This window comes from Tamandua tetradactyla, chromosome 22, assembly GCF_023851605.1.
Source record: "Tamandua tetradactyla isolate mTamTet1 chromosome 22, mTamTet1.pri, whole genome shotgun sequence".
In the NCBI taxonomy this organism is placed as follows: domain Eukaryota; kingdom Metazoa; phylum Chordata; class Mammalia; order Pilosa; family Myrmecophagidae; genus Tamandua; species Tamandua tetradactyla.
Genome location: NC_135348.1, coordinates 12,689,797 through 12,706,074, shown reverse-complemented (window position 1 = coordinate 12,706,074; position 16,278 = coordinate 12,689,797). Strand labels below are relative to the sequence as shown.

At 38.6% G+C, this 16,278-nt stretch overlaps 1 protein-coding gene across 1 annotated transcript in view; it reads right to left on the bottom strand.

Moving 5' to 3' along the window:
• Positions 1-16,278, bottom strand: part of DCHS2 (dachsous cadherin-related 2) — a 300,220-nt gene that overhangs the window by 89,158 nt on the left and 194,784 nt on the right. The window contains exons 4-5 of the mRNA XM_077139745.1: positions 3,197-3,433; positions 1,166-2,182 (exon numbers count right to left, since the gene is read on the bottom strand). Of these exons, the coding sequence (XP_076995860.1) occupies positions 1,166-2,182; positions 3,197-3,433 (1,254 nt within the window). The remainder of the gene's footprint in view (positions 1-1,165; positions 2,183-3,196; positions 3,434-16,278) is intronic.

The following is a 16,278-nucleotide window of genomic DNA, read 5'->3' as shown; positions in this document are numbered from 1 at the left end:
GCCCTCTACCTCTCAGGGGGGGATCATCTCCCCTAGTCACAGTAAAGACACTGAAGCTCTGATGGTAAGATCCTTGCTCAAGACCACACAACAAAACTAGGACTGAACACCTGGCCTGGGCACCGGACCGACTGCGGGAGAAAGAAGCAATAGGGGAGCCCGCTGCAGCTTGTAGACGAAACAAAAAAATGAAGTTACTAAATGAAATGGAAGACCTAGAAAATGATGGAGCCACAAAGCAAAGTGTGAACACAGCCACCAAGTCGAGCTGGGCCCTGGGCTCGCTGCAGAGGGGCCCCAGTTTAGGGAGGGACCGGGAGCTGAAGCTCAGCTGGCCCTCTTCTCGGCAAGCCACATACCGTCGTGAAAAGCTTCCTCTGTGTGCCTTTTCCTAATTTTCATAAAGGTGCTCTTAGAAGCTTGACGATAATTAAAAATGAATTCAAATGCTTTGGCCACTAAAGGGCAAGGGGCACCATCTACACAGGCCGTGATATAACGGTGCCTCTTCCCTCTCACTAGCTCCAAGACCCGCGTTTCAGTTTCCCGGCTGATAAAGCTGCAGGAGAATTACATTTTGCCTGTACGTGGTTATAGGGATTAAATAAATTTCTTGTAAATTTACACAGTACAAATGGAAAATACAGTAACATTTTAACAATTAATTTTTAATTAAGATCTCAAGAAAAAAGTCATTGCAGATATTCACCTGTCCCTCTCGTCCTTTACCAAACTGAGAAGAGGAACATCTAGCCCTGCAGTGATTTTGAAATCTGTAACTACTGGATTGATTTCTAGCTTTATGTTGATGAAACTGACATTCCATAGAACATTATTTGACATTGTGAAAAACGACAAATGAAAATGAAAGGATGATGGAAAATTAACACAAGGATTTGTTCATCCCATTTCTGACTGCACCTCTAATTCAGAACAAGAAACACATCGGGGATTTGTAGATGCAAGGCAAGACCAGAACAGATTATACAGGTAATATACTGTTAAATTTTTACCTGATTTTAAATTCACACATACTATAATCAAATGCACGTATTTACCAAACACTGTAATTTTAGCGATATGTTTGTACTAATCCTGTACCTAGAAAATTTGAGTTTAGTCGGGGCCGAATTTAAAGGACTAGGTAGAAGCTACAAAATGCTACCTGTAGTAGGATTCATCTTGAAGAATTTCCCATCAGACAGAAGGAAATATGACAGCTGTCCATTCTTTCCAGAGTCTCTGTCAATTGCAGTAATTTTGCCGATTGCCCCTTGGGGAACAGGGCTCTCCTCCACTTTCAAAAAGAACATATCATGCAGGAAGGTAGGGGAATTGTCATTCTCATCCAGGACATGAACGGTTACAGAAGTGCTCACGTTTTGCAACAATCTGTCCTCCGGGACCCAGGCAAATGCTCTAAAATTATATGTCTGTGCAGATTCGTAGTCGAGCTGTCGCCGTAAATAAATCCAACCTGTGTAAGGGCGGATGCCAAACGCGGCAGAGTCCTGGCTGGGCTCCAGCGAGTACACCAGCTTTGGGGTGCTACGGTGTGGCTCAAGTGGGTGGGCGTGCACTCGCAGTATCTGGGTGGTCAGGGAGAGGGACTCACTCACTTCCACCTGATAGACCAGATTGTCAAAAACCAAGGAGGACTCTGATTCTCGATTTTCAATAACTACCGTCAGCACTAGCTGGGATGCCCGAGGAGGATCGCCTCCGTCCTGGGCCGTGAGAGTGAGCGTGTACTTCCACGGCTCACACCCTCGCAGGCTCTCGTTGAGGTACACCACGCCAAGGCCGGGGTCAACGGTGAAGACGCCGGGATTCGGGCTTGCGATGGAGTAGCGGATAAATCCGTTCGCGCCACTGTCTCTGTCCTCGGCATACGCGAGGTACAAGGCCGTGCCAGGCAGTGTGCCCTGGGGTATTTTAATTTCGTCAGAAGCTGTGAGAAAGGCGGGGTGGTTATCATTGACATCAAGGACAGTGATGCTGGCTTCCGTGCTGCTGAAGGCTGGGCTGCTGCCGAACTGCGCCTGGACCGTGAGCACAACCGCAGGCTGCGTCTCGTGATCCAGCGGCTTCTGGGTATGCAGAGTGCCCAGCCAAGGGTGGATAGAGAATTTTCCGTCCAGGTCACCGGAGGAGATCCTGTAGAAGATTGGCTCCGAGGAATCTGAAAAGAAAAGGGAAGCAATCACTGCGTGCAAAAAAAAGTTCATTTTGGCAATGCTGAAAGTATATCTATCTGCAGAGGATACAATAAAATGTCTTACTTCTTCCTCAGGGCCTCAAAGCTTGTTGAGAGGTGGGCGTGAGGTTTAAGATGTATAAATGGACAAACGTAATGTCTGCTGGACAAAGGGCAAGCCACACGTTTTGCTGGCGATATGTAAAATGGGAAGAGATCCAGAGCAAAATTGGATACCTCTTTTATATATTTAAGGAAGCCCAACTAAGTTGATGTTGATATTATATCTATCTATGAATGTCAAATATCCTCCACAAACACTGAAGAAAGGAGAGAAGGAGGAAAAGGAGAGGACTGGGAGAAGGAAAAGATCTTGGAGAAGTAACTCACTTCTGGGAATTTACCCTGCAGAGGGACCTACACAAGTATGAAAGATACTTGCTCGAAAGTTGTACAAGGACATTTAGACTAGCAGAAAATTGTAAGTCATTCAAATTGACAGCAAAAGAGAAATGTTTGAATGAAACATGCTTCATATATAAGTCAAAATATTATATAACTATTTTTTAATGACCTAGAATAATATATAGTAACTCAGAAAGTCCAGTATATAGTAAGTGAAAAGAAAAGGTAGCAGTAGAAAGACAGGTATAGTCGGATGCATTTTTATAAAAAAATTGTAAATGTGTATGTGTTTTGGGAGGTTGGTTATAGGAGACGCACACTTCCTACATTATGATTACTTTGCATTGTTTTAAACTTTCTTTTAAAAGTACTTATCACTTTTGCAGTCATAAGAAGATACAGTTTAAGATGGAAACAACGTTGAAAGGACAAAGAGCAAGCAGCGTGTTTCACTACTTCCCTTCATTCTTCCTACGTCAGGTAAAAAGTGCAAAGAAAAGTATTAAAGTATTACTCAAGCTTGCACAGCCCAGGAGAAACAGAGGCACCGTTCCAACCTTGGACTTTAATATAGTATATGCAGAAGGTACTTACTCAAGGGCCCTCGTGCTTTCACTGTCCCGACAGGACTGTCTTCTGGCGCGTCCTCATATACGGAGAAAGTATATGTGGACCTTTCAAACCCAGCAGGAGCCAGCGCGGTCTGGAGAACGTGCACAGTGACGTCAGCATCAGTGACGGACGTGAGCCCGCCACCATCTCGAGCACGGACCACCAACAAAAGCGTCATGGATCCCAAATGACTCAGGGTTGATGTTAAGTAAATAATTCCTAGGGAGGGGGAAGAGAGAGAATTAATAAGCAGGTACCATGCAAAATATATCGATAAGTGATCATTCCATCTATGCTATGTCCCCTTTCTGAGCAAGGAGCTTGAGTATTTGCAAACTGAGGTCCCAAATCTGTCAAATAAGCAATCTAGAGCTTAAAGATTAGATATCGTGGAAATTCTTCCACCCACCAAGAAAACATAAAATTGTGCTGACTTTGTTAGGTCTTCGCTACCATACCCACCCACCCCCACCTGGGAGGATGAAAAACAGAGTATATCTCTTAGTCCACTATCTGGAGGGCTTATTTGGGGGGGGGGGGGGTATGGTGATTACAATTTGCCTAAGTGACAGCATCCTAAAATTTTATCTTAAGGTATCTGATATCTGCCCTGCTCTAGAGGGTGTAGGGCAGCTCCTTTCAACTAAATCCACTTTATCTTAGTAGGTAAGAGCGTGTAATTCCCACAGCTACGGATAAGAAAACTTTGGTTAAAGCCTGAGTACAGGAGTGGCAAGTTAATCCTCTGTACAAAGCGTGTGTGGGAGTAGGGAAAGTTTGTGGGCACAATGGGGAAAGACTCAGTAATGCCAAGAAAACTACTTATTTAATTGTTAATACTATCCTTTACTGTGATAGTTTGCAAACATGAAAATAAATCCAATGTAACCAATTTAGGAAATGCTCATGCTAGTTTTGTTTAATGAGAAAGAAAATATATGCAAACTTATTAAATGAATTTACATACAAACAAATACAGCTGAACTTTAGGGAATCTATCACAGTACACATGGCCATAACTATTAAATAAAGGTAGATGGTAGTTCTGCCAGTTTTTCATAAAACTGACATCAGTCTCATCAGTTTTTCTGGCTTAAAAAAAGTAACAATAACTTCTTTCCTTTCTTTTTTTTTTTTAAGTCAAAATCTCGCAACTTCAATTCCTCATTCCTACTTCTATTAGAAATTTAACAAAATACATTTTATTTCTTTTTGGTATAATGTATCTTCCATAACTAAAAGCACCTTTTCTGACCTTTCCAGGTCCTATATCCTCATTTTATTTAATAGATCTTTATCTAACATGAAAGTTTCACTATCACGTTTCCTTTCTCCTGTCCTGAACACGATTCTAGCTGATCCTCTAAGTTTGGCACCCAAAGCGAACACATGGTTCCAGATACAAACTGACTATTACAAAGCAGAGTATAAACTCTTTATCAGAATACAACAAAATACTAATGCAGGAGAACTTTGAGGGTAGGTGGCAGAGTAACGAGTTGCAGGACAAATTCCTCCTGAAAATCAGCTAATGGGCAGGTAGAAAACACCTGAAACAATGGTTCTGGGACTCTGTAAGCCAGGTGAGCACTGTGTAGGTGGAGCACTCGGGAAAGAGTGGAACAAGGAGACTGAAAAGCTGCAGCAAAAAAACCGAGTGACTCATGCCGCAGCAGTGGCCAGCGCCTATCCCACCCCACCACCCTTGAGGCAAGCAGCCTTGGTATGGTCTGTGGCTGGCTGCTGTGGATGGAGAGGGATGCGCAAGCCTTCCTCCAGAAGAACAGAGTGGGGCAAGGCACCTACAAGCATGGCTTCTGCTTGGCAGATTTGGAATGCTGGGTCCTGGGTCTGAACTGCAGCCCTAGCCTACCGTGAACAGGGTTCCCTGCAGACATTGTTTAATGCTGCCCCCAAAGGGGTGGAGTCTATAGAGGTTGACAAAATCCACTGCCTCCTGAAGGCTGTGGGGAATAGTTTGCCAAAGAATGCCATTTGTTGGTAAGGGCAAGAAAGCACAGCTTCAGAGAGTTGACTAAAAAGTTTATTTTGGCATCTTTCTTGACCCTCTCCCCAAAGCCCTTTGGAACTGGTATGCACCATCTTACTGGGGCCCTGAACTGTTTTGATCAGTTAAACACGGGCAATTCTAAAGATCTAGTATAAGTTGAAAGCGAGCATCACCAAAGAGCATTAACTCAAAGCCAAATCAATAATAAAGCCCTAGGCGAGGAAAAGAAATTAACCATCAGTGCTAATGCACCAAGATAATCTGATGCCTAGACATCATATAAAATTACAAGCCATACTAAAAAAACAGGAACATGGCCTAGTCAAAGGAACATGGTAGGGACATGGAAGCCTTAAAAATCAGAGGAGACACAGAATTTGGAACAACTAATCAAAGATGTTCAAACAAATCCAAATCAGTTTGAGGAGATGAAGAAAAATATGGCTAAAGAGGTAAAGGATATTAAGAAAATACAAGGTGAGCATAAAGAAGAATCTGAAAACATGCAAAGAAAAATGACAGAACCTATGGGAAAGAAAGGCAGAATACAAGAGATGAAAAATACACTAGAGATGTACAACAGCAGACTTGAATAGGCAGAAGAAGAGATCAGCAAGCTAGAAGACAGGACATCTGAAATTGTACAGACGGAAGAACAGGTAGAGAAAAGAATGGAAAAAAATTGAGAAGAGTCTCAGGGAACCGAATGATAGCACAAAGTACACAAACATATTTACTATGAATGTTGCAGAAGAAAAGAAGGGAAAAGGGGCAGAATATTTGAGAAAATGTGGCATCTTATGAAAAACTTAAATATACTCCTCTAAGAAGTACAAGGTAATACAGAATAAATCCTAATAGACCTACTCTAAGACATATACTAATCAGAATGTCAAATGCTAGATATAAAGAGAATTCTGAAAGCAACAAGCGAACAGCAATTCATCACATACAAATAATACGCAATAAGACAAAAGGCCGATTTCTCATCAGAAACCATACAGGTAAAAAGGTAGTGGTATAAATATTTAAAGTACTGAAAGAGAAGAACTGTTGCCAAGAATTCTTTGTCCAGAAAAAAAGTGTCCTTCAAAATGAAGGAGAGTTAAAAATATTCACAGATAAACAGAAACTGAGAGAGTTCATCAACCAGATACCTGCCCTATGAAAAATTCTAAAGGGAGTTCTGCAGGCTGAAAGGAAAAGACAGGAAAGATATTTGGACAATAGTGTAGAAATGAAGATTATCAGTATGGGTAACTAAAAGGGTCAAAAGGGAGATAAAAATAAGATATGGTATATAAAACTAAAGGATAAAATGGTTGAAGTTTTACAGTAATGACAATGAATGCTAATGGATCAAATTCCCAAATCAAAAGACACAGATTAGCATAGTGGATAAAAAAGCATGATCTGACTATAAGTTCTTTATAAGAGACTCACCTCAGATGCAAGGACACAAATAGGTTGAAAATGAAATATTGCAAAAAAGATATTCCATGCAAACAATAACTATAAATAGAGCTAAAGTAACTATACTAATATTGGAGACACAGACTTTAAATGTAAAACTGTTATAAGAGACAAAGAAGGACACTATATATTCATAAAAGGGGCAAGCCAAACAAAGAGGAAATAACAATCATAAACATTTGGGCAGATGTTTTGCCCAAAATACATGAGGCAAACACTAACAACACTGAAAGGAGAGACAGAGATCTTTACAGTAATAGTTGGAGACTTCATATACCACTCTCATCAATAGACAGAACATCTAACAGAGGATCAATAAGAAAACACAGAACGTAAATAATAGGATAAATGAACTAGTAGTAAAAAACACATATGGACATTGTACCCCCAAAGCAGTAGGATTTACTTCGCAAATGCTTTTGGATCATTCCTCAGGGGAGACCACATGTTGGGTCACCAAACAGGTCTCAATTAATTTAAAAAGAATGAATTATACGAAGCACTTTCTATGAGAAGGGAATGACACTAGGAATCAATAACAGGTGGAGAATTGGAAAATCAGAAATATATGGTGGTTAAATCACACTCAAACAATCGGGCTTAAAGAAGAAATTAAAAGAGAAATCAGTAAATATCTTGATATAAATGAAAATGAGGGCACAACATATAAAAACTCTGGGGAGTGGGCCGCAGTGCCTCAACAGGCAGAGTTCTCGCCTGCCATGCTGGATACCCGGCTTTGCTTCCTGGTGCTTGCCCATGCAGAAAAAAAAAAAACTTACGGGAATGCAGCAAAGACAGTGCTGAGAGGGAAATTTATAACCCTAAATGCCTACATTAAAAAAGAAGAAAGAGCTAAAATCAAGGACCTAACTGAACACCTGGAGGAACTAACCACAGAGCAAGCAGAAGGAAAGAAATAACAAAGATTATTATTTGAGCAGAAATAATTGAAACTGGGAATTAAAAAAAAATTGAGAGAATCAAAAAACCAAAAATTGGTTTGAGAAGATCAACAAAATTGACTGACCCTTACCTAGACTGACAAAGAAAAAAACAAAGAAGATGCAAATAAACAAAACCAGAAATGAAAAGGGGGGCCTAAATACTAACACCACAGAAATCTTAACAGGATATTATGAACATCTATATACCAAGAAGTTAGACAACTAAGATGAAATGGACAAATTCTTAGAAACACACAAAGAACCTACACTGACTCTAGAAGAAATAGAGGGCTTCAACAGACTAACTACATGTAAAAGAGATTAAATCAGTCAACAAAAACCTCCCCAAAAGGAAACACCCAGGATCTGATGGCTTCACAGATCGATTCTATCAATCATTCCAAGAAGAATTAATGCCAATCCTGTTCAAACTCTTCCAAAAAAACTGAAGAGGAGGGAACACTACCTAATTCATTCTATAAAGCCAACATTACCCTAATACTAAAACCAAACCAAGATACTACAAAAAAAATTACAGTCCTTTTCTCTAATGAAAATACATGCAAAAATCCTCAAAAAAATCCTTGCAAATCAAATCCAACAACACATCAAAAGAATTTATTCCAGGCACACAAAGGTGATTCAAGACAAGAAATTTGATTACTGCAATGCATCACAATAATGAATTGAAGGAAAAAACCACATGATCATCTTGATTGACACTGAAAAGGCATTTGACAAATCTAGTATTCTTTCTTGGTTAAAACATTCTGAAAGATAGATATAAAAGGATGCTTACTCAACATAATTAATGACATCATATATGAAAAACCCACAGCTAACATTGTATTCAAAGGTGAAAGACTGAAAGCTTTCCCTTTAAGATCTGGAAGAACACAAGGATTGCCAGTGTCACCACTGTTACTCAACATTGTGCTAGAAGTTCTAGTGAGAGCAGTTAGACTAGAAAAAGAAATGAGGCAGCCAAATTGGAAAGGAAGAAGTAAAACTCTTGCTATTTTCAGATTTCATGACCTATACTTAGAAAGTCCTGAAAAATCTACAACCAAGTTACTAGAGCCAATAATCCACAAAGTGGTGGATACACAATCAATACACAAAAATCAGCAGTGTTACTATATACTAGTAATCTGAGGAGGAAATCAAGAAAACAATCCATTTAGAATAGCAATTGTTCTAGTTTGCTAGCTGCCGCACTGCAACACATCAGAGATGGCTTGGCTTTCAACAAAAGGGGATTTATTTAGTTAACGTATAGCTCTGCAGAGGGAAAGGCAGCTAACTTTCGACTGAGGTTCCTTCTTATGTGGGAAGGCACAAGGCGATCTCTGCTGGTCTTCTCTCCAGGCCTCTAGGTTCCAACATCTTTCACCGGGGTGATTGCTTTCTGCATCTGCAAAGGCTTGGACTGAGCTGTGAGTGCTAAGATGAGGTATGCTGAGCTGCTTGGGCTGTGCTATGCTGAGCTCTCTCATTTAAGGACCAGCCAATTAAATCAAACTTCATTCATTGCAGCACGCATGCCTCTTAGCCGACTACAGATGTAATGAGCAACAGATGAGGTTCACATACCATAGTTCATGGCCACAGCAATAGAACTAGGCACCTTCACCTGGCCAAGTTGACAACTGAATCTAACTACCACAGCAACTAAAAAAATCAAGGATCTAGGAATACATTTAACCAAGGATGTAAAGGAACTATACATAGAAAAGTACAAACATTGCTAAAAATAGTCAAACAAAACCTAAAGAAATGGAAGGACATACTATACTGTGTTCACGGACTGGGAGACTATATATCGTTAAGATGTCAAGACTACCCAAATTTATTTGAGGATTTAACAAAATTCCAATCAAATTCCAACAGCCTACTTTGCAGGATTAGGAAAAGCCAATTATCAAAGTTATTTGGAAGGGTAAGGATATGACTTTAAATCACATTACTAAGTTGCAATGAATAAAAACAGCATGGTACTGGCATAAAGCTAGATATACTGACTTATGGAATTGAATTGAGTTCAGAAATAGACCCTGACATCTTTGGTCAATTGACATTTAACAACATTGCTATGTCTGCCTAACTGGGACTGAATAGTCCAATAAATCAAACTGGGAGAACCAATATCCTTATGCAAAAGAATGAAAGGAGACTCTTTACTCACACTTTATGCAAAAATTGACTCAAAATGGATCAAAGACCTAAATATAAGAACCAGGGCCATTAAACTTCTAGAAGAAAATGTAGGGAAGCATCTTCAACATCTTCTGTAGGCTATGGTTTCTTAGACTTTATACCCAAAGCACAAGCAAGGAAAGAAAAAAATAGATAAATGGGGTCACCTTAAAATTAAAAACTTCTAAGACTCAAGGGCTTTGTCAAGAAAGTAAAAAGACAGCCTACTGAGTGGGAGAAAATTTTGGAACTCATATATCCAATAAGGATTAAATATCTAAATTATATATACGGAGATTCTACAACCAAACAATAGAAAGATAATCAATTCGGTTAAAATATGGGCAAAAGACTTGAATACACATTTTTCCAAAGAGGAAAAAAAACGACCAAAAAGCACTTAAAAGATGCTCAACATCACTAGCTATTAGGGAAATGCAAATCAAAACCACAAGATATCATTTTACGCCTAACAGAACAGCCACTATAAAAGAAAAACAGAAAGCTACAAGTGTTGGAGAGGAAGTAGAGAAAGAGAATGAACACTCATTCACTGCCAGTGGGATGTAAAATGGTGTGGTTACTGTGGAAGACAGTTTGGGAGTTCCTCAAGAAACTGAGTATAGAATTGCCATATGATCCAGAAGTCCCACCACTAGGTATATAATGAAGTAAGAACTGAAAGCAGAGGCATGAACAGATATGTGCACACCTGTTCACAGCAGCATTATTCATAATTGTCAAAAGATGGAAGGCAAGTGTTCATCAATTGATGAATGAATAAGCAAAATGTATTATATACATACGATGGAATATTATCCAGCAGTAAGAAGGAATGAAGTTCTGAGGCATGCAACAACATGATAAACCTGGAAGACATTATGTTGAGTGAAATAAGCCAGACACAAAAGGACAAATATCGTATGAGCCCACTAATATGAACTAAATATAATAAGCAAATTCATAAAGTTAAAATCTGGAATATAGGTTACAATGAGATAGGGTGGGGTAAAGAATAGGGACCAGGTGCTTAATTTGTGCAGAATTTCTATTTAGGTTGATTGTAAATGTTTGAAAGAGGTAGGGGTTATGGTAGCACATTACTGTGAGTATAATTAACAGCACTGAATTGTGTGTGTGAATGTGGATGAAAGGGGTAGTTTTAGGTCGGCTATGTTACTAGAAGGAAAATTAGAGGATAAAACATGGGACTGTATAACAGTGAACTGTGGTGGATGATGTCTGTGTTGAATAGTACAAATATAAGAATGTTCTTTCATGAACTATAGCAAACGTATGTCACTATCACAAGGTGTTAATAATAGGGTGGTAATAGGTGAGAGTAAAAATACACTTAATCTAAACTATGGACTATTGCTAACAGTAATGTTTTAGTATTTTAAAATATAAATAAATCCATAGTGATAGAACTAGATCAGCGGTTATGTAGGGCTGGGGAAAGATCGAGGGACTAAGAGGTGACCGCTAAGGCACTTTTTTTGGAGTAATGAAAATGTTCTAAATTGATTGTGGTTGTGAGTGTACAACTCTGATTACAATAAAAGCCATTTATTGTATACCTTGAATGGATTGTGTGGTGTGTGAATATATCTCAACAAAACTGCTTTAAGAATACTAATAAAACCAACTACTATTAAATCAGGTTTTAGCAGCTGCCATAGTAAAGTTTGGGTTCTTACTGATTTGGTCATCCATGAAAACTTCAGGATTTGTCACATAAACTACTAAGTCAGAACTTAGTAGTTTCTTAGTAGTTCTTAGTAGAACTGCATCAGAACTGATGCAGTTCTAAAAATTCTTATTTTTATTATTAAAGTATGTGCTTTGATGAGAAAATTTAAAATACATATATTCCCACAGAAGAAAATGAAAACTCCCCTGCTCCCAGCCATCCCCATTCCCTGAGTACATGTTCCTCCAGAGTTGATTCAAATTCATTTACAGAGAAATTCAAAAAGGTTTTATGTGAACTCTTGATGATGACAATGAAAGTTAATGCTTGCCAGGACTACATCTGATCTTCCTGCCTCCAGACACACTCCCCTTGAACCATTTTCCATATTTGTATTAGAATAAAATAAAATCCAAATCTGGAGGTAGCTATGTCTCCCCAAGTTTTCAGGGTAAAGGCTAAATACCTTATCTTGAGATACCATGTTGTTGGTAAATCAGCCCTTCTCTGCTGCAGCCCCATCTCACCTCTATCCATACAGTAACTTTTGCTCTGGGCGTACTGCAAAATTTATAGTCTACACAAAATTTATATCTACACAATCCAAAAGCACTCTAGTGATATTTATCAAACTGAAAATGTTCATATTCAATAACCTAGAATGTACCCTACTGTTTGGGTTTACTAAAGTTACCGGAATGCAATAAACCAGAAATGGTTTGGCTTTTACAATGGTGTTCATTAACTCACAATTTACAGTTCTTAGGCCATGGAAATGTCCAATTCAAGGCATCAATAGGATGATACCTGGACTCAGAAGACAGGCTGTTGGCATCTGAGACACCTGTGTCACATGAGAAGGCACAAGGCTGGTGTCAGTTCGTTCTTTGCCCCTGTGTTTTGCTGTATTTAGCTTCTGGCTTCAATGACTTCCTCTGTCAGCCTCTGTGGGTCATTCTCTGAATTCATCTCTCTGTGAGTGTCTCTTAATTTCATCGCTAATAAAGTGCTCCAGTAAGGGGGTTAAAACCCATCATGGGGCAGGCCTCAACTGAAATAACCTAATCAAAAGGTCCCCTACAAAAGGTGTGCACCCACAGGAATTGGATTCAAAGAACATGGCCTTTTCTGGGGTACATATGGCCCCCAAACTAGTATACTGTTTGCATAAGTGCACAAAAATACATGGGCAAGATGTTCTTTGCAACATTGCAAATGATCTGAATATCCATCACACACAGGATGAATAGTTCAATCAATTGCAGTGTATTAATACAATACAATTACTACGTAGCATTGAAAAAGAATGAAGAAAATACACAAAAATATAGAAATATTTACATGTTATGTTTTTCATAAAAAGCAAGTTGCAAAAGTGAATCTATAATGCCAATCTAATACATTTAAAAATTTTAGTACTGCCTAGATTAAAAATGGATGGTATATCTCTACTGACTAAGAAAAAAAAAGTTCATGAAAAACTACTGAGATGATTACAGGACAATAGCAAAGCATGATCATAAAAGCATAATTATAAACATTAAATGTATATTATGAGTGTCCTCACACAGACAAATTAAGCACACTGGAAAATATGGAAGGATATGACAACTGTAAATAGAGGTCATCTCTGAGGGCTGATACGCAGAAAGGCTCACTTTCTACTTACATTCAAGTAGTTTTTCGGTATTTAATAATAAGCACATTAACTTTGTAATTGGAAAAGAAATCTATACTAAGATGTTAAAGGCACTCAGAAAAAGATGACGTTTATTACCAAAATTTAGACCACCTCTCTTTAGAACTATGTAGGAGGGTTACACACTATAGTGAAGATTTAGATCGGACATAAAAATGTGTGTCTTTAAAAATAACTGCACAAGACACTTCTCTAAAAATAGGATTCTCATAATGTAGAAAGATTCAAGGATAAATAGCAATGGAAATTTCAGAATCAGCAAATCAAGATATTTAAGAGATCTGTATTCAATTAAATGAGTCCCTAAATGTTTTAGCTTTCTAAAGCTGACGAAATGCAATATAGCAGAAGTGGGTTGGCTTTTACCATGGGGATTTATTAACTTACAGGTCTACAGTTCTAAGGCAGCGAAATGTCCAAATGAAGGCAGCAAGAGGACAATAAGTTCTTCCTGAAGAAAGGCTGCTGGTGCTCTGGACCTTCTCTGCAGATGGCATGGCACACAGCGGCATCCGCTGGTCCTTCCTGTCCAGTTTTGATGACTTCAGCTTCTGGCTTTTCTCTCTTAGCCTCTTCTCTGTGTTTTCCTCTCTTCGCTTCTGTGGAGCTTTTTTCTCTCTTTTATCCTCTGATAAAGGACTCCGGTTAGAACACTAAGACACACTCTGAACGGGGTGGGTCACATCTCAATTGAAATACCCTAATCAAAAGCTCCCACCCACAACAGGTCTACACCCACAGGAATTTATTAAAAGAACATGATCTGTTCTGGGGTACATACAGAAAACCATCAAATGGAAGTTGAAATAAACATATACTGTAGAAATTTTCTAGATAAAAGCTATATGAATGTGTAATTTCTACATACAAATAAAATAATGTGTCAAATATTCAAATTTCTGACAAAATGTGTCCACGGTTAACAAATCGTGAAACCTAATAAAACAAATAGGTGCACTATATTCACTTAGCTATTTAAAACCATTATTTCTGAAGAAAATCATCGAGATTTAAGGATTCCCCCCTCTGAACCCCAAGACTGCACTTTAAATTGAGATAGTTTAATGATCACCTTGAGACCCCAGTGACTTGACAATTTGGGGAACAAGAAGCCACACATAACTGAAATGATTATTTTATCTTCAATACTACTCAAATGTTATTCCAAGTAGCAAAATTAGATTTCTTATTACTTTAACAAAATTTCACTAAGTCCATCTTATTTTCTATAGTACAAATACTTGATAAATTTGAAGGAAAGGAAAAGGCAAGAGAAATGGAGACACCCTGCCAAAGTTAGAGGGTTACAACTTTGCCAAGAATCTTTATCCTTAAGAAACTTACCAAAAATGACTTATTAAAAAAAGTCGATGAGTAAGCAGTATTACTTAGACCTGAGCATGAGACAAGACATGTTAAAGTTATAGGAAAACTGAAGAACTGCACAAATGTTAACTGGTATTGGAGAGGGCTGATCTTGGGGCCTTGCCTACAGAGGCATTCAAATAAATGAATTCAGATGCGGGGGGGGGGGGGCACGGAATCAGGAATTGTACTTTTCCAAGTAAAGTGCCTTGCAAAGGAAGAAAAAACGTTTTCAAGTCTTTTAAAACTAATAATAGCCTATAAGGTACCTGACTATACAAGGGAAATCCTTCCTGTCTCAATTCTTTGCTGGATTTTTCACTGGCCATTATTTTCCTTACATTATCACTTTGGTGGGTGTCTACATTCAGATACTTTATATATAAGTATATATATATACACTTATATATATATATACAGTAAGTGTATATATACATAATTGTATATATACATATATACACATAATTGTGTATATATATATATATATATACACATAAGTGTATATATATATATATAATTATGGGAGAGTCAATATGCCATAAAAAGGAAACCTGTTCATCAATTGGTAGGCTCCAAGAAGTTTTTCCATGATGCCCAAAACTTCACGGATTTCTTGCATGTGCACAGATTAATCACTATCCCGGTTTTGCCTTCCTCATCTATGAATCAGGATGATGACAATCTTCCAGTAATCTCAGATAGAATTATTTCCTGTCCAAAAGTGCTTAATTCTTACATCAATTATTTCCAGAAACCTGCCATTTTAGGGGTTTTGTTTATTTGCTTAAGAAAGCATTACACTCAACTAAGGATCCTCTCCAAAGGAAAACAACATATTTGTAAATGTACTTGCCTTGGAACCTGCAGGGTTTTGTTGCAGGGCTATACAATAAGCTACGACTTGGAAAGACCTAAGCAAGGTTGGTAGGTCATTTTATAGTATATATTCATAATTCTATATTCAATCAGGGTCCAATCAGGAAAACAGAAATAACACTAGGACATTTAGGAGATGTTTAACTAAAGAAACTGATAACATGAGTATGGAAAAGCTAAAAGAGTAAAATGAGGATTATCTGTAGTAACTGTAGGAAGCAGTGACCTTCTCTAGGTCTGCTGGAATGAAAAGGAAGAGTTGGTGTAGTTACCTTTCACAAAAGGAAGAGGAAGAAAAGCTTCAGTGGGGCTTAGAGCTTCAAGGCAGAGCTGCATGGACGGTACACAAAGTTCCAGAGCAGCCCTTTGCAGCAGATACTCAAGACAACTTCTCTTTCCCAGACCAGAATTATGGCCTCTTGGGGAGTTCCTTACAGTCAGTTGACTGAGGAAGAGAAAACTCAGGCCTGGTTTACAGATGATTCTGCACGATATGCAGGTACCATTAGAAAGCAGAGAGCTGCAGCACTACAACCCCTTTCTGGGATGTCCCTGAAGGACAGTGGGCGAGGGGAAACCCTCCCAGTGGGCAAAACTTCGAGCAGTACATCCGATTGTTCATTTTGCTTGGAAGAAGAACTGGCCAGAGGTGCATCTGTATACTAACTCGTGGGCTGTTGTTAATGGTTTGGCTGGATGGTCAAGGACATGGAAAGAGCATGATTGGAAGATTGGTGACAAAGAGGTCTGGGGAAGAGGTATGTGGATAGACTTTTCTGAGTGGGATAAAAACATGAAGATATT